Consider the following 22,668-nt stretch of genomic DNA (forward strand, 5'->3'; position numbering starts at 1 on the left):
AAATGACCCTGTATACCGGGTGTATTACGAAAAACCTTTGGTGCTATAACTTCCTTATTTTTTATCCGATTTTAATAAATGATAAGTCAAACAAAATCGTTTTAAATGGGCTACAATGTGAATTGCTCCAATATTTGTTCTTGAGTTCTGTTTTTGACAAATGATAGTCAACTTTTTTTTTCAAATGGCACTATTAACTTTTTTTACTCAGTTTTATAGAGATTTTTATTTTAAATATGAAAATGTAAACAACCATGCTCATGCATAGAAACAAAAAGAAGAAATTAAAAAATGATGTATTTTTTTAAAATCAAGCAGTCACATTAAACAGTAATAAAAGTGCATTCTAATTTTGCAAAGTGACTAAGACAGGTATGTACATTCAAGACAATGTCTATTTGACTCCGGCCGATAACAGAGATGATTTAATAAAAAGAATCGTAGCAGTATGTGAACAAATACCACCAGAATTTTTATTAAACGCCGCAATGGGCGTCAGTGGAAGGTATCGAATGTGCCTTAGAGAGAATGGAGGTAATTTCAAACATTTGCTATAGTAAAGTCACTTGATTTTTGGAAATTCTACTTCTTTTATTAAAAACAAATTTTTGATTTTTTATTTTATTGTTTGTGTATTCAGAAGATAAACATCTATCAGAATAAAGATAACAAAATATACAGTGCAACTTAAAAAAACAAAGTTAGCTCCGATCTGTCCAAACATATAATGTTAAAAAAAAAAATCATTGCATGTCGGGCTATAGTGTTTTTAAAACCATTTTGTTTGACGTATCATTTGTTAAAATCGGATAAAAAATAAGGAAGTTATAGCACCTAAGGTTTTTCATAATACACCCGGTATAAAACAGATATAGTAATTATTATCACCATTATGTTGTTTCACAGTCTAGGACTGGTTTACAAATCTATGAGAGGCATGATGACCAACTCAGTAGACCGGGACCAATGGCTTAACGTGACTTCCGAATCACGAGGTAGAATATATCATTATTATTATTAAATAATATTATATTATTTATATTATTTACAATATTTTCTTTAATTTCTCCGTGGCATGTTATACGGAAAAGCTCTTCCAATCAAGGAAGCTGTTGTCCTCTAACGAAATCCGGTTTTTTGTTCTTTTTATGCATATATATATACGGATTGGTGGTTACTTCTCAAAACATATTTCATTTGACATCAGCCGTAAAACAGATTCTGAACTTTAATTTAAATAAATGAAAATCGTCATGAAGGAAAATGATTTTAACGCCAGTAGTGTTCTGTTTCAATTATCATCAGTTGTGTTAGTGTTGTTTATTACTAATTACTGTTGGAAAAGAAGAAAGTTGTACTATTATGCTGCAAAGATAAAAGGGCCTTTTGCGTTACCGTTCTTGGGAAGCATGCATCTATTCGTCAAAAGTCCAGATGGTAAAACAATGTGAAAGTGTTATAAAATATATACATAACAAAACTTTTCTTGTAAGATTTTTTTCCTAAAACAATGGAAGTGGCTGAGAAATATGGACCAATTGGAAAAATGTGGCTGGGTCCCTATTTATTCGTTATAGTTACCGATTCAAATGATCTAGAATATCTTATGAAGCAATGTCTTAGTAAAGGGTCATTCTACGATTTTATTAGACCGGCATTTGGTAATGGAATACTAACTGCACCAGGTATGTAGTTAATACCTACTGTAAAAGAATTTGAAAATGCGTAAATGTGTTTTTTCTCATCTTTTCATTCTTCAATGAAAAATCTAAAAATTGCTTTTAAAATATTTAAAAGTTTTTAAATACTTTTAAACAGTGTTTTAAAAATTAATGTTACTTAATAAACGGCAGTCATAAGTAAAATAAATGTTTCATTAATTTTTACAGTATACTGGCTGTACCCGGCCACGCGTTGCCGTGGTTCAGCCAAAAAAAAAAGTATACAATTGTATTAAATTTTACCTTATAAACTCGCGTTTATTTACGTCAAATCACACTATTAAAGCAACTGTTTATTTTTTATTTTAGAAGCGCATTAAAATTTTATAAGAAGCCGTGAATTAAAAATTTTAATCCGTTGTTTTAAAGTTATTAGATACAATATTGTCTACAAATCGCTTAAAATTATTACAATCAAAATCATTATCGCATTAGGTTACGTATATTGTCTATCGGTAACAATAAAAATATTGCAGTTTTGTACGCTCCTGCATTCAAAGTTCAGACTTCACGTTGTTTCTGTAACTCGATCTGCTTTTTTCTTCAAGCGCCAGTCGCAAAATTTCTGGTACATACACTGTTAGGTACAAGGTGAGCGAAACTCGATGTCTGAGGTCTATTCGTCGAATTTTTTCGCCAGAAACACCTATATTTTCTCATATTTAAAAAGAGCTAAATTTTCTGAACAAATTTTGTAAAGAAAAAAAATTGCTATCTTTTCCGTTAAAAAATTATAAGCAAATGTGTAAATATCAAAAATTCGCAATCGTCAGGATTTAACGAGGATATAAAATTTTTTTCTTTACAAAAATTGTTGAGAAAAATTTTTGAGAAATATAATATCATCCAAAATACTCGTATATCCCCGATCAGAAAAAATATCATTATCCATTTCTTCACACAAATTATCCATTTCTACGAAAAGAAAACGCTTCGACGCCCATTAAACGTCTAATTTTTAAACAAATGGTGCTGTTCAAAACTGTAGTTTGAATGATTCCCGCAGACCGAGAATTTTTCTGGTTCAAATGACATTTTGAATTTGAAGTAAAAAAACTACTTATTTTCCGACTTTCCCTTGTAATTGTCCCGATTTTTTTTTCCGGAAAACTTTTCCCACACCATAAGGAACAAAACAAAAAAAGAATTACGTATAGCCATCACAAAAATCGCATAGAAAAAAGCACTTTCAATTTTTCCCGAATTTCACAATTTTACGGGCAACTTTTCCAATTTTTTTCCCATAAAAACCTTGTTCGGGCTATTGCAAACATTCTAAAGAAAAATTAGCCAAATCTGCTGGAGCTGTTCTCAAGTGATGCGCTTACTAACGAACAGCATTTCATTTTTAGTATATAGTGTGGAAATTACTTATGGATTAAATTCAGTAATTTCAAAACCAATGACATTTGTCGAAAACGCTGAAACAGATCAATTTTTATTTCTCATAATGTTTATTTTAAGTTACTTCACTTGTTCATCACGTCATCTATTTTTGAGCTATGACGTCATCAGCATTTTTTTTAAATGACAACCCCCACTTTTTTCTTCTCTTTCTGATAGACCTTCCTACTACCTAAATGATGAATTCAAAAATTTGGTACCTTACATAACAATTTTTTTGAGAAAATGACAAATTTTACTTCAAAAATTTAATTTAATATTTAACATAGGTACTTAATTTTTTTTCTATGTGGTTATTTAAAATTGAGGGTTTACTTCAATAGCCCAAACAATTTAGAAGATTTACGACAGATAATGGAACAAATCAGCCCTGACGTTATTGAGCGCGATGTACAGTGTTCACACTCGTGCGTGAGTGCCAAATAGTTGGCGAGGGGCAATTTCAACATTTACGTTACATTTTATTGTGAACTTTAGATGTTTGTTTGTTTTTGTTTGAGGTCAACTCAAATTTTTACATTAAAAATTAAATTAAATTTTTGAAGTAACAGTTGTCATTTTCTCAAAAAAAATGTATGTAAGGTACCAAATTTTATAATTCATCGTTTTAGTAGTGGGAGGGTCTATCAGAAAGAGAAGAAAAAAGTGGGGGTTGTCATTTAAAAAAAAAATTGTGTGACGTCATAGCTCAAAAATGGATAACGTGGCGAACAAGTGAACTAAATTAAAATAAGCATTATGAGAAATAAAAATTGACCTGTCACAGCGTTTTCGTCAAATTTCATTAGTTTTAAAATTACTGAATTTATTCCATAAGTAGTTTCCACACTGTATAGATTTACTCGCAGCTGCTACACATAAAAAATAGTATACAGGGTCTATCCGAACTGGCGGACCAAAATAATACGGTGAATTCATCATCTTCTGGGAATAATAGGAAAAATGTCCAAAAAAATCTATCTTAAATATTAATTAGGAAAGAAGCAATTTAAACTGACCAATCCTATTGTTGATGTTAAGTTACCTATAAATTAGTTTTCCTGCTTTATTTGCAACTATGGATGCACTTCAAATGATGCATATGCATTGTTGGGTATCTGCATTGTTTGTGCAATGACGGACGTTTTTAGGTTATAGTATTTTTCAGGTTATAGTATTTCTGCTAGGATGTTCCCAATTGGGAAAACGAACTGCGTACTCCTGAGCAGCAACTGTGTAACTCTCATCACACTGTCCATATAAGACAAGCATATCAAAATATTCTGAAGAAGTAAACATTAAGCGTTTTTAATGACTTTTGTAATTGTCAGAAATAATTTATCATGACATAATATTCAATTATTATGTCTTTGTAACAATGAAATTTGTTTTTTTTAAGGTAATTTTATATCTACACACGATTGGTCAATTAAAAACGTTCTTATTATAATGGATGGTTGGATTTTTTTAAATATTTTTCCTATTATTCCCCGAAGATGATGACTTCACCGTATTATTTTGGTCCGCCAGTTCTGAAAGACCCTGTATTATACACCAAGGTGAAGAAACTCAGGATTATAGCCAGAGCGTCAAGATTAGAGCCTGAGGCGTGCCGAGGGTTCTAAGGCGCGAAGGCTATAAGGGACTTCTTCACCGTGTTTTTTTTTTTTTAAGCCTTTCCCCTTTCACCTTACTTGACCTATCAGGTACCTTTACGGTCGGCTTGTTTTTTGTCATCTTTCCTGTGATGCGGCGGGGCTCCGGGGTACTTTCCCCGGCTACCCACGCCGACCCTCTCTCTTCTACTTTTTCTGGACGACACAACACGAATACAACAACACACAACATCCATGGGAGGCCCATCCGGCCTGGGATTCGAACCCTGCTGACCTCGCGGTGGTGTCGGAAGAGTGTCGCTCTTCCTTCCACCACCCTACCGTCAGCCCCTGATAGACATACACACACATCCATGGCCTGGCGGAGGTTCCTTCCTTCGAAAAAATCCTCCCCCTTCGGTGGGATTCGAACCCACTACCGCCGGGACCGCGACCTCGGAGCACTGTCTCCGACAGCCATGCGGCCACCGAGCTACCTTAATAATTATTAATAAAATGATTTTGCCCGATGCGACGATCCGAGTTGTCATTTTTCAACGGTTGCTATGAAAATCGTCTACGTTAACCAATTAAATCAACGAAAATCTTTCGTTGCTAGGTGACGGCTGTAATGAAAATTATTATTAACCTTGGGAGAGAAATTCTACTTCTGGGGTCGGTTCGAGAGTCAATAATGAAGCCTTCTGAGACTAGTAGTGGAAAAATGTAATTATACTAATAATGTCTGAATCTTTACATTTTAAATAGATCATTATAAATAGTTGATCTATTGTGTCAAGGTTTTAACTTTTTTTAAATAGGTTGTATATACAAGTGTCCCACCTAAGATTTTCGCGTCTTATATGTCTATTATTTATCGACCGATTTTTGTGACATTTGGAAGATAGGAACATATTCTAGTGATTGAAGAATAAATTACTAGTAATAAAATTCTCGATTAATTTAAATTAAAATTTGATAAGCCTTTACGTCCATAAATGCAAATACGAGTATGTTGCAAAACGTTAGCAAAAATTTTAGATTTCATTTGGAAAAATGCATTAAGGCAAAAATGGTGGTACATTTGAACATTTTATTTTTGTTTTTATTTTTGCTGCAAATTCGTGGAAAAAAGTATGACTTTCATAACTAGTTGTACAAATAACTATTGGAAAATTAATACCGATTTTTCCTCTTTTACTAAACGACTTGTACTCGTAGTACAGACAAAAAAATCAATTATTATTATTATTAACGGTAATACAATGTCAACATCGTACATCGTACATCACTACCTTGCAATGACACCGTAGTGGATTTAAAATAATGTTTTCGATTTCCAAAGCTTCTAAATTCTCTATTATGCAGGGTTAGATATCGGTAGTGAGTGATCTTGTACTTTGTAATAATATGTACGATTAGAGGTCGCTGTCATGACAATTTATATTTCGAAATAATTGACCTGCTAAGTGCCACTTTCAAAGACCGACAAATCAGCAAATAAGTCCAATAGAATTTTTTTAACGTTTTTCTGACGTTTACGGTAATCTTTTCTACACCGTAATGCACCGTTAGTACGCCATTTTTGGGACACCTATATATTTTAAGTCGTATTATTCATATTTTAACACTTATTATTTTTGTTAAAATATTAATTTTGTTTCAGTTCCCAGATGGAAAACCCATAGAAAAATAATTAATCAAACATTTAATCAAACCATTTTGAATTCATATTTTGACATTTTTGTGGGGCGTTCAAATGAATTAATTGCTAACCTGAAAAAGAACTACACCAATTGTGAAACAAACATCTTTCCACGATATTGCGAATCTACGTTTAAAGTGATTTGTGGTTAGTTAGTATGTATATTACAAAAAAGTTTGTTCTAAAGTGTTGATATTGTAGACACATGTATGGGGGTAGATTCGGCCGACCTTAACCATCAAAACGAATATATGTCGTGGATTGCTGAGTAAACTAAATAAACCGTTATTTCCCCCAGAGATTTAACTTAATTGTTGCAGAGGCGCGTCCTACATAGGGAACCGTACCTATAATCCTATATTACATCCTAGTCTTGTGTGGAGGTTGTTGGGATATCATAAAAGAGTGGAGGAGCTTTGTGTAATGGGTTATGCTTACGTCAGAAAGGCAAGTACAAATGATTTATAATAATGTATTTGTTAAAAGAGTTACTTTTAGATTCTTGAAAGGAAAAAAAAGTTTAATAAAGATGAAATCGCCGATAGTAGCAATAATAAGAATTTTTTAAGTCACTTAATAAAAGTTACTGAAGAAGACGGTAAATGGACCGACGAGGAAATGATGGAAGAAACACAAACGATGATTGCAGCAGGCAGCGACACAACAGCTCTTACGATGAGTTTTGCAACAATAATGCTAGCCTTGCACCAAGATGTTCAAGAAAAAGTGTATAAAGAGATGTGCGACATATTTGAAAATTCCGACAGAGATCTCACGTTAGATGATTTAAATAAAATGGAATATTTGGAACGTGTTATCAAAGAAACTATGAGATTATTTCCAGTAGGACCTATTATGTTTAGACATATTCAGGAAGATATTAAAATACGTAAATCTTTCAATACTTTTAACTGCGGAATTGTAATGAATTTATTGTAGGTGACATTGTCATCCCCCAAGGTTGTGAATTACTAATTCCTACACATTTTATACATAGGAATCCGAAAAATTGGCCGGATCCACTAAAATTTGATCCTGACAGATTTCTGCCAGAGGAAATTGAAAAAAGACCTCGTTATTGTTATATGCCCTTTAGCATTCCTCCGAGAAATTGCATTGGTATATTTTAAATTTTAAAATTTTTCTTGTTTTATATTTTTTGTCTTTTCAGGGATGGTATTTGCCATGATGTCAATGAAAGTTTCATTAGCAAATATGATAAGAAATTTCCATATTATTTCAACTCAGCACAAATCTGTTGAAAGTATTAAACTTCGTATCAATGTATTAATTGCTAGTAGGGACGGCTACGGAGTAACTCTTAAACCTAGAAAAACATAATTTTAAGAAATTTTTATCAACAATATTTTTAAGTTAAAGTTTCTGTTTAATGTCATATAATTATTAACAAATGTTGCATTATTAACAATTCATTTTACCAATTTAGCACATGACACTCGTAATTTATTGTATATCTATTTAACAAATCAAAATGATATTTATTTTGTATAAGTGTTAAAATTTTTTGATGATTTATAATTATGACACTTCATTATCATTACCTTTCCTGAATAATGGATTCATCAATTTTAGTTAGAAAAATGTTATACTGTTCCAGTTGTTTACATTTGTTGAAATAATTTTATTCTAGTAAAAGTAATAATTCAAACCTTACATTTCTTATTTTCGAGCGAAAATCGCACCAACAACCCCTCTAGAAAAAGCTTCCTTACGTACATGTGCTGTAAATTAACTCCGCCCACAATAGTTATTCTCACTACAAATGCGGTAGGCATTTGTATTTAGGCATTTTACAGCGCGACGTTTTAGATTGAAACACGACCGTGAAGTGGGAGTGTTTTAAAAAAACCGAGCGATGTAAAATACCTACCGCATTAGTAATGTATTAATCTTTTTGGCCGACGACCCATTATTTCTCAAAATTGAAATTTGTCGTAACCAATAATTTTGCAAAACCTGTCAAAGATTGACATTTGATTAATGAAATAGCTGAAAGTTATCTATTATACCGATAACTGCCGTGCTTACGATTTGTACCACAAGATGGCGCCATCAGACTTTAGACGAAAACAATTAAATTATGTTCATTTTTGATCAATGGTAGCAGTATCTTGTCATAGTATAAATGGACTTTATTTATGATGATAAGCTAACAGTTTTTTTTTAGAGGTTCCTGAAAGCTTAAAATTTTCGTGTTAATTTACACACTCCGTGCGGTAAAATGACAGATAGTTTGGTTAGTGTGTAAAAATCGAGATACCGTAACTGTTCAAAATGTGTCATGTCATTTAGAGTTGAAGGGGCCAAAATAGTATATTATGTTATGAGGAGCAAAAATGGAGTTTCATGAGGCTGGGCTGGTAGTTTGACTGCCGAACGCAGTGAGTAAAGTTAGTAAAACATTAAAACTTCCGCCTGGGATTTTGACTTTGCTGATTTCAGGTAAATTGGTACATCTGGTTCCTCAAATGATTGAAGAACACATAATTAATAGCCTTTCTCATATGATCTCCAAGTAGACGTTGTTGCTCAGCGTTCCTGAGGTCACTGTTGATTTTCTAGGGCAGCGTTAAGGTTAGAGCCTCATCTGCCTACTCTCAGGTCGAGAAATAGCGTTGTAATAGCAGATAAGAGTAGAAATGAGTCTTTTTGTGCTAAGTCCAAAGGTTCAAGATCGAGACGAAGTCGAGGCCGCAGGTGAGCGAAAATGTAAATATTTTTTTTTCACTACAAGTCTTAGAAGGCGTCATTATTGACTCTCGAACTGAACCCAGAAGCAGAATTTCTCTCCTACTAGTTAATAATTTTTAATTAACCAGTGGTTAATAATGAACAGCCGTCACCTAGCAACGAAAGATTTTCTTTGATTTCATTGGTTAACGTAGACAGACGATTTTCAATTTTCATAGCAACCGTTGAAAAATGAGAACTCGGATCGTCGCATCGGACAAAATAATTTAATTAATAATTATTATTAGAAAGGGTTTTGACGTATCTAGTAGTGAAAAAAATAATATATACACCACGGTAGAGAAGACAATTTTAAGTCTTCCTTCTTTATTCCCCGAGAAGCGTAGCTTCGAGGGGAATAAACTACCTCGGCTTAAAAAAATGTCTTCTCTACCTTGATGTATAAATTACTATTATCTATTTAATTTTCAACGATTAAGACAGGAAACTATATGATATTTCGAACAACGACATTGAAAAGATAGTTGAGTTGTGATGTAAAATTTTAACCACCTTGACTCTAAAAAAAATGTGAATCTTACCAAATGATGATATAGTTGGAAAGCCTTGCTCTTATACAGTGATTACGTAGGATGAAAATTAATATCCGGCATCCCATTTCCTGTTTAGTATTTGACAAAATTATTTCTTGTACTCACAGCCTTGGAAGCAACGCTTCCAACATCCAACGCTCAATCAGTAACGAGTTGTTCCCGATCGCCTCGAATGTGAAAATTGCAAAAAACACTGGCCCTTTAAGGCATTAAAAAAATCGGTCTTGATAATAATAAAATTTAGTTGCTCGCGACAGTACTAATGACAGTGACAAAACGTATGGTATTATTTAATTGTAATTAAACCAAAAACGCCATAAAAACATTTGCGGCTTTCCCAATGTCGGGGGGAGTACAAGAAATATTACTAATATCACTCATAGGTGGATATTGCACAAATATCTTCGAACAAAACTCACAAATTATTGATTGAAATTGAAATGTCAAGTGAAGCAATTGTTTCTAATAACCAAAGGTCATTGCCTACTTGGTTTTATGTTCGTTTATGTTTAATGTATTAAAACAAAATTTTTTAATTTAATGTTCGTACAAAAAATATTGTACGAGCCACTTGCGTGAAGACATCTTCCGCTCATTCGCGCATTAATTAAAGGCTCGCTCCTTCGTCGCTCGTGCTTTAAACAAATGCGCTCATGTGGGAACATCGTTTTCCCGCACTTGGTTCGTAAATAACTACATATAACATTTCGGAGAATGATTTAGTAACTTTTAGTTTTTACAACTTAAACATACATACACATTTGTAATGATTTCTTAAATCCTTGTTTAAAATGAATTTTTACAATTCCTTTAAGTACTATCGCGGCCAAAATACTTAGGTCGTCACTTTTTGACACTTCAAATGTTAATCAAGTATTAATGTCAATACAGTTTTTGATAAACATAGAATCGTCTTATTTGCTTCTGAAAGGTTGTCTAAACCGCGACCATGTTGATCTTTTGCTTTTGAACCCTGCCTCCGCAGCTGGGATTTATCCCACCCGTATGATAGTGGCAAATTAAAATAATTTTGACAATAGTAAAAAATAAGGTTAACCATCCTAAAGTTTGCTTTACAATTCAGTATGTCGGCGCCACTCGTGGAAAAGATTTATTTTGTTATTTTAATGCTTTGGCTGTACTCCTTATACCAAATAGAGTTATTTTTAGAAACATGTTATCACTGTTCTTAGGCAAATGCTTACAGATGTATTTTGAGAATACGAATTTTATGTATCTCTGTAAGGACGTTTCTTACATTACTCTGTTAGCTACATACTGTAACTTTTTACATTATGTAGTGAAATTTTAGAGAATAGCACTATTAAACAGCTGAGCCGTGATCCGTAACCTATATAGTGCGTTCACAATCGATTCTTCAACGCCTACTATAACGTGAAATTTAAAAAAACATCCGATATAATAATGTGTTAATCCCCACAAATTTTCAAAAATTTGCCACATCAAAATATTACTACATATTATCCTTTCAATTTTTTCAAAAAACAGTCGAGCATAATGAAATCCATTAATAATTGTAAACTACACCGTTAAAAATTTCACGTACAAAACTGAATCTGCAATTGACTAATAATTGTCAAATAATTACGGATGATTCTTAGGTGTCAAAAATGAATTTTTGTTAAATATCTCCTTGCACGTGTGCTTTGGCACTTAGACCAAAGTAAAAGTGCCTTTGTATGATTTTTAAATTAGACTCAAATCTTTTTTTTTTTTAATTTTTTGTAAATTTTTTGTGAAGATTTTATAAAATAAAACTCTAGTTTAAATAATAAATTACAGCTTCATCTAAATCTTATAGAAGGGTTGAATACTAATTAAATTTTAATTGACGACTACTGATATTTTAGAAGGTTGATTCGTATCGAAGCGATATGTTGTAATCCTATCAGTGTTAGAAGTGCAACTTTTTTTCATAAGTTGATTTTTTGTCTTTGCTTCGGGCAAAATTGGAATTTTGTTCTTTTGTAATGTCTGCTTTTCTTGTCGATGTGCTGGAAATATTTTCCTCTAAACGGGACTGCGAAGGGGCGTTGTCCATAACAATAACTCTTCCTGGAGGAATATTAGGAAACAACTACTACTCGTACCATTCTTCAAATAGAGCCCCCGTCATGTCTTCGCGGTAGTCGGCAGTTTTTAATATTTGTAGCTCATATTAATAAACCAAAAACGGCCCACGCAATAAAAAGGAAACGAAAGAAGTAAATGGAAAAGATAACAAAGCAAGAGGCGTGGACGAGGGAGGAAGATGGGATGGAGGAAACGGAGACAACGGATATGGACAAAGGACAAAGAAACAGGTGGATGGACAAAGAAATCGGAAAACCGAAAAGCAGCATAAAGGGGAACACAAGAAGGAAGATTCGAAAGGGAGGGGAGGAGTAAGAGTACTATACTGGAACGTAGCCGGATTAAGTAGAACAGGGGAAGAATTTTGGGAATACATACGAAAATTCGAGATAGTGGGTATGGTGGAAACGTGGATCGAGGAGTGCAGCTGGAAGAAAATTGAGAAAACGCTACCGAAACACTACAAGTCGAAAAGCCAATGAGCAAAAAGAGAAAAGAAAAAGGGAAGAGCTACCGGGGGAATAATAAGAGGGGTGAAATTGGGGATCAAAGAAAAGAGTCAAGAAAGGGGAGAAGAAGGATGCATGGAGAGAAACGTCCATATTGGTAACGAGTGGTGGAAAATATTAACGGTGTGTAGAAAAGAGATGAGAACAACAACAAGACGAGTGGAGAACACAATGAAGAAGGACAGGGAAGAATGCATGCTTGTGGGAGGAAATTTCAACGGTAGAATAGGGGAAAGAGGAGCAAGAAATTGGGAAGAGAAAGGGGATGAAAAAAGAAAAACAAAAGACAAGGTGGAAAATGCAGAGGGGAAGAGGCTGATGGAGTGGATAGAAGAAAATGGATGGGAAGTGCTGAACGGGAACAAACAAGGGGACGAAGAATGGGAAATTACCTACGTAGGCAGCAGGGGGGAAACAGTTATAGACTATACAATAGCGAATGAGGCAGCACGGGAGAGAGTGGGGAATTAAAGTGGGAGAAAGAGTAGACTCTGACCATCTCCCGCTAGAAATTACTATAGAAAGTGGTGGGGCACAGAATGTGAGCAATCGAAGAATGAAGTGGTAAAGGCGTTGAGAGAATGGAGAAGGAACAGGATCGACAGAAGCTGATTCCTAGAAGCGAAAAGAAGATACAGAGAGAGATGTAGAGAGAAGAAGAAGCAGAAGAGGGAAAGGGAGGAGAAAGAGATAAAAGAAATAAGAACAGAGAGGGAGATGTGGAAATACATAAACCGAGAGAGAAAGAAAAAAGAATCAGTGAGCGAGGAAATAACGATGCAAGAATGGGAAGAGAACTTTATGAAAGTTTGGAGCCTGCCGTTTGCGGACGACATGGTGATTATAGCGAAGAGTGAGGGAGAGATGAAAGAAATGATAAGGAACCTTGGAAAGTATGTGAGGAAGAAAAAGCTGGAAGTGAATGTTGAGGAGAGCCACGGACAAAGCGCAAGTGAGAGAGGTAGTGAGGAAGGCGGACAAGGTAGTTGGATGCGTTTGGGGAATAGGAGAGAGAAAGTGGGGAGGTGACTTCAGGAGGAGAATCATGATGTTCGAGAGCATGGTAGAGAGCATGCTGATATACGGAGCATAGATCTAGGGATGGAAGGAACAGGAGGAGGTGGAGAGAGTGCAGGAGAAATATTTGAGATGGGTGCTAGGAGTGGACCGACTAACACCAGGGTACATAGTGAAGGAAGAGCGCAAGAGGAGCAAGCTGAGAGTGAGAGGAGCAAGCTGAGAGTGAAAGCGGGAAAGAGAGCGGCAAAGTTCGAGGACAGAATGGGCGGAAGGGAAGAGTGCAGGGTACTGACTGAGTGCTATAGAGAAAAGAAAAAGAACGCGGATGAGAAGGAGAGAGAAAAGTACTGCAGGAGGAACGGGTATGCCAGTGAGGAAGTGGAAAGAGTGAGAGCCGAAGGAAGATGGATGTGTGCGGAGCTGAGCAAGAGGGACAAGCAAGAGAGAAGGGAGAGAATCAGACAATCGAGGTACAACAGGGAGTATGAGAGATGCATAACAGAGGATGTTCCGGTGTACCTGGGGGAGAGAGAGCGCGAAAGAGAGGAAAATGATGGCGAGATTCAGATGCGCGAACGAGGAGAGAGAGAACAGGTATTGGACGGAAGGAGAGGAGAGAACGTGCAGGATGTGCAGCGAGGAGAGTGAGACGAGAAATACTGAATGAAGACGGAAGGGAGATAAGATGGATGAAAGAGGTGTGGAAGAGGAGAGAAAGGATAGAGAAAGAGAGGGGTGGGAATAGGAATTGAAAATGTTATGTTGGCAATTCCCATTTTTTTGTTCAGTTATGTTTATGTAAATATTTTGTTTTTAAATTGTAAGGAATCTCAAAGCCCGTAGGGCAAAACTAAAGCATTACTACTAATAACGGTGTCGTGATACAGCGCAATGATTGTAAATCATAATATGTGACATTTCAGTATTCTAAATGTCATTTTATCTATTTCCTTTATATTTTCATGGGTAGTATGAATTTTTGCGGTCTTTACTGCTACTGATTTAATATCAAATGAACATTTAACACTTCTGATAAATGGAAAATTTCAGTCTCTCTGCATCGAAAAAACTGCTCTGAATAGGTGGTTAGATTTCTTATGAAACAACCTTGGTATATTAATAAGTTGTGTAGATGTGTTGGAGAAACCAGGTATAAAAATAAATTTGCATTAGGTGCAAAAAAAACATAGGTTTGTCAGTTTTAATGTTTTTTCGTGATTTGATGAAACATTACATTATTTTGAATTAAAATTTGCATAAACAATCAGGAACAAAAAACACGCTACCTTTTATTGTTGAATTAAATGAATAAATGTGATATGAACCGCACCTGTGATAGTTTAGCCTTAAGCAACCGGAAATTTCTTTATTGCGGATTCTGTTAGGGATTCTATTTGCATAAATTTAAAACATTATCTTTTCCATTTCGCACCTTTAATACAGTCATTAAGACATTCAAACGGGTTTCGAAATGTGAAATGGATTGACAAAATTCAGTCATGATGATCATTCGATTGGGGTAATCTGCGAGTTTTATTTCTTGCAACGTACAAATTTTATAGGAAAACAAATTGATATCCTTCTTCAAAATTTTCGGGCAAGTGCCATTGTTGCTTACAATTACAATAAATGTTTGTAAACTTTGCCGAAATCGAAGAGTTGTATTCTAGGTTAACATGTTAACAACAAGAAACCGTTACTTTGAAATTTGACGTTTAGTTGACATTTCAAAGAAAAATCTTCGTACCAGTGGCGTCGTGTTAAGCAATAAAACTGGTAAATTACCTATTCTTACAAATGTAAAATGTTGCTCTTGGTTATCTTATAAATTGTCTCCATTATCTGATAATAATAATAAAATGCACAATTATAATTCCAGCGACTAAAATTCATGACGTATCATTTATAATGATGTAGCGTTTGAGGCCATAAATTGTTTACGTCCATGCTTTCAACACTTATTTGCATATGATTCTGCTACGACGTGACCGATAAATAATTTGCAATGCCTGCTGTGATTTGATTTCTTTTTGATCATTTTATACATTATATTTGGAGGTAATACCACGAGTGCTTAAAAATTACCGATCATTTTCATGAAGCTTTTGAATGGTTAATTTTTAAGCACAAGTAGTATCTACAGAAAATGTTTCTCCAATAAAAATACTAAATACTTGAAACCAATATTTCCGCCATACTTAAATAGATACTTTTTTTTAGGCGCAAAATGACAAACTGTCTCCAGACAATGTTCTTGCTCTTTTCAGTGTTTTTAAATACTATTCTAATGACATTTTCGTGAATATCTTGTTCTGCGTTATTTCCAAATCGATTCATGACGGCTAAGAAATTTGGGATTTCTTGACTTTGACAAGAATGTCATGGCAACGTGGGATTTTATGAATTTCAATTTAATAATTCAGCAGGTACCAACCTGTTGCATTGTTAAAAGAATGTATGAGTGAAATATATTTACAATAATTATAATTTAAAATAAGTAGGTACCTATTAGATTAGCAATTTTTTTCTAACATACACAGGTAAGTTAACTACAAATTTACTTATGGAAAGAATCCGATTGATTCGCCGAATAAATAATTTATTTAAGATAAGGTAGCCTTGGTCGAATCTCCATCCTAGCTAAATTTAAACCGCCACGTAATTTAGTACATAAGTTATGATGAATAATTTGTTTAATTTGTATATTCGCTTTTATTGCAGCATAACCAGCTTACGATTGGAGGAATTCTCAAACTGCATTACAAAATATTTTGATAAAGCTGTTATCCTCGAAAAGGGGTAACAAAAACTTGACGACTTACCAGGAGAGGTTGCCGGATGTGCGACGGCTTTTTGAACAAAAAAAATCAGGGTGTGGTTGCCCCAACTGTCCATATCACCACCCTGAAAGGAAACGCCCGAACGTTCGTAAAATTCTGAGAAAAAAAAATGGTGGTTTAGTTGGCTAAAGGCGGTTAAAAATAAAAAATTTATAACTTCATTTAATTTACGAAATTTAATTAAAAACCAAAGAAATTATAAAGAAGATTATAGCAATGCGTCTTCTTTCTGTAATAAAAAAAAAATCCAGCAAAAAGATTCGAACCCGGAGCGTCAGAGTTTCGTCTGGTCCACCGACGCGAGAAACGTCTAAAAATTTGTCTTTTTTTTCGTAAATTTAAGAACATTCGGGCATTGACAAAGTGTGAGATAGAAGTTACTTGGGTTAAATTAATTAATAATGATTTTTTACTTTTTTAAAAGGATTTAAATTTGTTGGCATGAAAAATTTTGTGGCTTACACGTCCAAAAAATGTTCCGCCTCGGTAAGGCGCCTTGGCTACGCAATACCACTCACACTCGCAAAATATCATTTTCTGGACTAGTGATCCAAATAACTATTGTATCACAAGGCTAGAAAATGTCATTTTGCAAGTGCAAGCATGGTTTGCGAAGCAGAGGCGTCAGCCGAGGCGTAAAGGTGCGAGCACTTGCAAAACATTTTCTAGCCGTGAAATAGACAAAATTTTTGTTAAAATATTACCGGAGGGAATTTATTTTTCTTCCATTGGCAACATAAAGGATCCAAAAAGCGACTGTCACCACAAAAGTCAACTAATTCCTCAAATAATCAAAACCGTCGTCGTCATTTATGTTATTCCTAACTCATCGCTTGTTACCTCCCTCGGCCTCTCCACTCTACACAATGTACAGCTTGCGATAAAGGATACAAATTTGCCTGACATCAATATTTCACACTTTAAAAATTGTACAAAAATTACACATGACATTGACATTTTGTGCTGCCAATCTAAAACCTTTCATTAAAAATTCCTGTTTCGATTTTCTTGCCTATGCATGGAAATGCCATTTTCAAGACGATTTAGACGAATGGAAATATGTAGTAGTTTATTTAACGAGTTCGTGTGTAAATTGGGCTTTTTTGGCATGAGTGGGCCACGAGTGCCAAAAAAAGCCCAATTTATACTAGAACGAGTTTAATACAATGTTTTTTTGTTCGACGAGGCCCTTAAAGGCTCCAAATTGTTTAAAATCTTTAAAAATAGCTTGACGTTTCGTTTTGACAGAGCAATACAGAAAGACCCATGAAAACCAGAATACTAAGCTCTACCTACCTACAATCGAAAGACGGTGTTGAAAATAGGCAACACTCCATGACTCCATGCTCTTCTGCGTCCTGCTTTCAATTATATTTTTAACATAACCTCGTTTTTTAAGTGTTTTTAATGGTGTTTGTACTGTTTGTAGAAAAAATAGTGTATGATATTCGCGTTAAACGTGATTTTATTTTGTTCGAAGGGTTTCTCCACTCGCTGCGCTCGTTCCGAAATCTTCCCTTCTCTCAAAATAAAATCTTACTTTGAACACTTATATCATAAATAACTATTATTATCTTGCAACCGCATCCGAGGGCCGTGTCATACTCAAAATTGCTAAAAAATATAATTCTATCATACTGGTTTAGAGTTTTGGAAAGTTGGTATTTACCACAATATATGAGAGTTACGACCAATTTGAAAATCTCGAATATACACATTTTTAGATAATTAACATTCTTGTTAATAACTAATAGGAAAAAAAATTAACAAATGTTGCAAACCGTTTTAATTATAACTCTTAATAATTTATAATAACTTGGCTTGCGAATATAAAGTTTTCTACTAAAAGAAATAAATTCAAGATACAAAACCTTAAAGAAATTCGAAAAGGAACAAAATTTAAGAATTTGTGTGGTATTTTATTGTATGTATTTTCAAAAATAATCAGTATAGTTTTATTAATTTCTTGTTCGAGAAATCCATTAATATTCTTCTAGTTTTTCTTCAGATGATATTTTTGCAAAAGAAACAAAAATTTATGAGACAAGACAAAGCAGTTGATTTCGTTGTTGCTGTTTGATTCAGATTCTTCGAGTGGTCGCACCATCGGAGGAATTATTTAAATATGTGGCGACCTCTATCGACGCACCACAACACGTACGTGTCGACACCAGGGGGAGCCAAACCGTAGGGATAAAAGACGTCGCATCCCTTAGACTCGCTCTCTCGCCGATCAACTTCAACCACGGCACCACCAACCACGCCGTTCACCATTTTGTTATCTTTTGTTATCGTTACTTGTTATTGTTGTTACATTAAAACTCAAATCACGCATCAAGCCGCCTCATTCATTCCGGACCAACAAAGTACTCCACAAATAAAATGATTGAACACTTCATTACTTACTTACTTACTTCACTTACATTTTATTTAACAGGAAAACGTGCTTTGAAGAAGTTTGGTACAAACAAAACTTATAAATGTAATACATGAATGAAATTACAAGTAAAATTATACAGATGCATTCATAAAACATGACACAACTTTAGAATAAATGTTGCGAGAGAACCATGTGATGTTATGAAAATTGTCTCCCCAGTTAAATTTGACTTTGGCCAATATCCTTATGGAACCCTTCGGTAAAGTCCAGAATAATACAGAAAAAAATAAAAACGAAATGTGTCAGACTTATGTAACACTCTTTTCACCTGTTAGCTGTTTTAGCAATAAGTTTGGCGACGCCCCACCAAAGTCAGTTGAGAACTGTGTAAACTGGCGGAGCTCCCCAACAAGGAACAAATCATAAAAGTAAATCATTTAAGAATCGTTGAAAATTATACAGGATGATTTTGAAATACGTTTAGGAAAAAAAGCCGGTAATTGGTGATGACGAGATGAAGCCATAGACAAAAAAATTCTTAGAGAAGTTTTTTCGTTTCGAGATACAAATGATTGGAAATTTGGCGTTAAAGAGTCGATTTTGGATGAACCACTCGTCTTAAAAATACTGATTTTTCAACTTGCAGATTAAAAACACAAACTACTCAAAAAGTGAGGTTAGATTTAAACAGCTGATCAGACTCTTCAACGGCAACTTCGACGCCAAATTTTAAAAAACACTCCTTATTGTGTACCTAAACTATTCACTACCTAAAGAGTCTTGCTCATAATTTCACTCTAATTTGCCCATCTTACAAAAATCAATGATTTGTTGTATCACTCAATAAGAATGTACCAATTCTCCTAATTTATTTTAATTAGGTCTTCAAGAATAGGAAGCGCGAGACTACGTTATTTGCTATTATATTAAAACGTTTTAATCAAGGAAATGCAATAATTTCTTTAAATAAATATTCTAGTTATGGAAATTGTATTAAAATTCAAATTAATTCTACTAATTATAGCAGCATAACGTATTCATCTGAATGACGTTGGTATTGCTGCTTTTAGACTATATTAAATATAGTAGGACTAGTTCTAAATATATCAGAGGAAATTCCCATGATCGCATTTTAAATCAACTCTAGTAGTTTAATTGTATTTTTCTGCGACTGTTAATACTAAAATGTACTATATTTTACTACTTTTAATCTATCTTGCGTTCTGCAAGTATGTATAAGCACTGAAATTCACGGAAATTCACGATTCATAAGAATGCATTGAAAATAATTGTATCGCGATTTTCGCTTTAGAAGCGTCAAATTTTAGATATTTTTATATTGATGGTTTTTCTAACTGCAGACAGTCGTAATAGTATATTAAGTATAGAGAACGATAAGGACAATGTATCGATCGAAAACAATAAAATTGTTCGGAGGAGGAGCGAAGCGACGACTCCAATTATTGTCTCACATCGGTATATTGTCATTAACGTTCGTGATGCTTCCCAACAGATATTAAATTGGTACTGATTGAATCATTCTTCATTATTATTATCTATGCAAATCACATCGCCTGCGGCTATGGACCCATTTTGCTTTCAATATTCTTTCTATATTTTAAGAGTTGTTTCTTATATTACGTTGCTAATGTTTATCACCAATTATTACAACCGAAAAATTGTAATAATTATACCTAATTATTAGAAAAAATTTAAAGAAAAGCATTAACCCAGGATGACACATATCAGAATCTCAAAATAGCCCGGACAACGAACACATTCAAGGTTACTATAATTCGCATAGAGCTGAAAATTGGTACGAATGTTGGGAACACCATTATAAAAGAAATGTAAAAAGTCCCCATCGCTCCCACATCTGCAAAAAAAGTTATTCAAGGTCCTTTGACCTTTGTCGCAAAAATTGGTTTTTCGCATTTTTCAGCCAAACGGTAAGTTTTATCATAAAAATAGATCAGGCAAAAAATGTAGACCATGCAATTCTCTATAAAAAATGTTGTTACATTTTCTTCGTAAGCATAACCATTTCTGAGATATAGCGATTCAAAAACTTGTGTTCTTCATAATATGCACACGTTTCCACGCCACCTGTGAGGTAGTGTGCTTGGCGCGTTTTTTTTAACGTGGTTTCCCCGGTAGGCCTCTTCCACGATCTATTGTGGTTCTGTTTCATTAAAAAATATTGTATCAATTGAAAAATGGTACTATTGGAAATGATAAAAGCGATGTAAATTATGAGTAATAGGGGAAAATTATTCGTCTGATTGATAGTAGTCCAGTCAATATAAACATAAAAAAGGGTCCGACCTTGCAAAAGGTCATGTAGTTCTGATTTTTTAATATGTTGTTTGGATCTCAGCCAAGAGTAAAACACCAAATTTGCAACTTCGAAAGACTTGTGCGCGCTGCGTGGTAGCCAAAGAACAGCAAAATTGTTGCATTATTTTCAGTTTTTGCTCAATATCTCCTAAGATATGAGTCTCACAGAAAAAGTTGAAGTTACCTTTTTTAAACTAGATTAAATTCGCTACAGTTTGAGGTGCAAGCTAACTTTGTGCATGCAGCAGTTTCCGAGATAGAGCTCTTCAAATATTGGGTATTTTTTCCAAGAAGTGAAAATTTTTTGTTTACGTCTCTTTTTTTATTAAATATATCGTCAAAAATATTCGCCCCATGAGAAAAGTCATAGGCAATGAACTTGAAGTGTATTTATTTAGCTTTAAATTGAGATCTGACGGGCAGCTGCAGGACCAATGCTTCTCTTCAAAGTGGCATATAACCGAAAACCTCGAAAGCTGGAATTTGGAAAAAATAAATGAAAACAAGTTTTCAGCGCATCAAACATCACATATAGGGCCTAAACCGATCAAATAAGTTATTTTAACGTAATTTAGTATGATGTGTGGTTAACAACTTGAAGAGAGTCTGTGAAGTTGGTGGAGAAATACTGCCCTCAGCGCCAGACTTGTTCTGGTTCTGATTGTATGGAAAATCATCTAACACCCCAAGTATGCTCGTTTTGAACGGGTTCATGAAGCAGGTGAGAAGTGGTCTTGATTTTGATCGACCAAGAATTATTTTCCTCTCATTCATGAACCCCATTTTTACGGTCCACTGTGCTAGCTCACTGCTGGAGATTCCACGCATATGTGCCAATCCACCGTAGCTTTTCATAAACCACATCAGCAATCAAATCTGACCATAGGCCGGGCCAAAATTTATCGGATCGGCGGATTGTAAAATTTTATTCTATGAATATCTTAAACTCAGTTGGATCCATCCGCTGTTCTAGAGTCATCATATCTTGCAAATATAAGTGGGCACTCTTTGTGAAGAAATAGTGACCAACTGAATGAAAACAAGGTAGCATTTTATCGATAGTATACAGGTGAAGGTTCTTAATCACCCTGACGCTCTGCCTGGATGAATAGTTTTATGGGAGTAGACGTGTGAAAATATTGGCCCTACAGCTTTGATTACCTTCCAAATTATGCAATGCAGTTTTGAATTTGGCTCTTAGGCTTTGGTAAGTCCTATTTTCCTTTACAAACAAGATGAGAGACCTCTCACTATCACATAGTTTATTCTCAGTTTCGGCTCTTTCTTTCCCAGTCAAGTCTACCTCATCCAAAATAATGCCAGCCAATATCAGATTAGTCAAAATGTGTGCTCGTACAGCTCGTGAATAGGCATGACCATTTAGCAACTTGTCCAGGCCTGTGATCTGTATAAATAATCATAAATAGCGCCTTCAAGCAACTCCCTGCCATTATTGCACCGATACAACCCATGAATGACATGAGGAGATGGAACTCTCCAAGCCTCACAACAACGCAGCTTAACTCAGAATGTTGGCCACCCTCAACAATATCTCTGGCCTTAAAGAACAGTGGTTGATCAAAAGTAACGAAGCAGGTTCTTTGAAAATGACCTTTACTTCTCTCACTGGCTTCAAAAGGTGATATGAACACTGTATCGTAATCAGTAGGTGGGATGCGGATAAATGAGAGGAAAATAATTGTTCAGCCATAAAAATCAAGACCACTTGTCACCTGCTTAACGAACCCGTTCCAAAGGAGCATACTTGGGGTAGTTGAT

The 22,668-nt window shown here is 34.6% G+C and overlaps 2 protein-coding genes across 2 annotated transcripts; both read left to right on the forward strand.

The window, feature by feature from the left end:
- Positions 1-1,163: 1,163 nt before the first annotated feature.
- Positions 1,164-8,078, forward strand: LOC138128098 (cytochrome P450 4C1-like). Its single transcript, XM_069044289.1, has 8 exons — positions 1,164-1,437; positions 1,494-1,685; positions 6,366-6,551; positions 6,606-6,672; positions 6,725-6,851; positions 6,903-7,293; positions 7,344-7,523; positions 7,576-8,078. The coding sequence occupies exons 1-8, from the start codon at positions 1,242-1,244 to the stop codon at positions 7,743-7,745; spliced, it is 1,509 nt and encodes a 502-aa protein (XP_068900390.1). The 5' UTR covers positions 1,164-1,241; the 3' UTR covers positions 7,746-8,078.
- Positions 8,079-13,413: 5,335 nt separating this feature from the next.
- Positions 13,414-13,980, forward strand: LOC138129388 (uncharacterized). The gene has a single exon (XM_069045677.1). The coding sequence runs from the start codon at positions 13,414-13,416 to the stop codon at positions 13,978-13,980; it is 567 nt and encodes a 188-aa protein (XP_068901778.1).
- Positions 13,981-22,668: the final 8,688 nt, after the last annotated feature.

This window comes from Tenebrio molitor, chromosome 4 (genome assembly GCF_963966145.1).
Source record: "Tenebrio molitor chromosome 4, icTenMoli1.1, whole genome shotgun sequence".
Taxonomy (NCBI): Eukaryota; Metazoa; Arthropoda; class Insecta; order Coleoptera; family Tenebrionidae; genus Tenebrio; species Tenebrio molitor.

What these genes read in the sequence shown, in the direction of transcription:
- LOC138128098 (XM_069044289.1), top strand. Translation starts at nt 1,242, where the DNA reads ATGAAAATCGTCATGAAGGAAAATGATTTTAACGCCAGTAGTGTTCTG. An exon ending in TACGTTTAAAGTGATTTGTG is followed by an intron (nt 6,552 to 6,605) that starts GTTAGTTAGTAT and finishes TTGATATTGTAG; the next exon opens with ACACATGTATGGGGGTAGAT. An exon ending in TCCTCCGAGAAATTGCATTG is followed by an intron (nt 7,524 to 7,575) that starts GTATATTTTAAA and finishes TTGTCTTTTCAG; the next exon opens with GGATGGTATTTGCCATGATG.
- LOC138129388 (XM_069045677.1), top strand. Translation starts at nt 13,414, where the DNA reads ATGGAAGGAACAGGAGGAGGTGGAGAGAGTGCAGGAGAAATATTTGAG.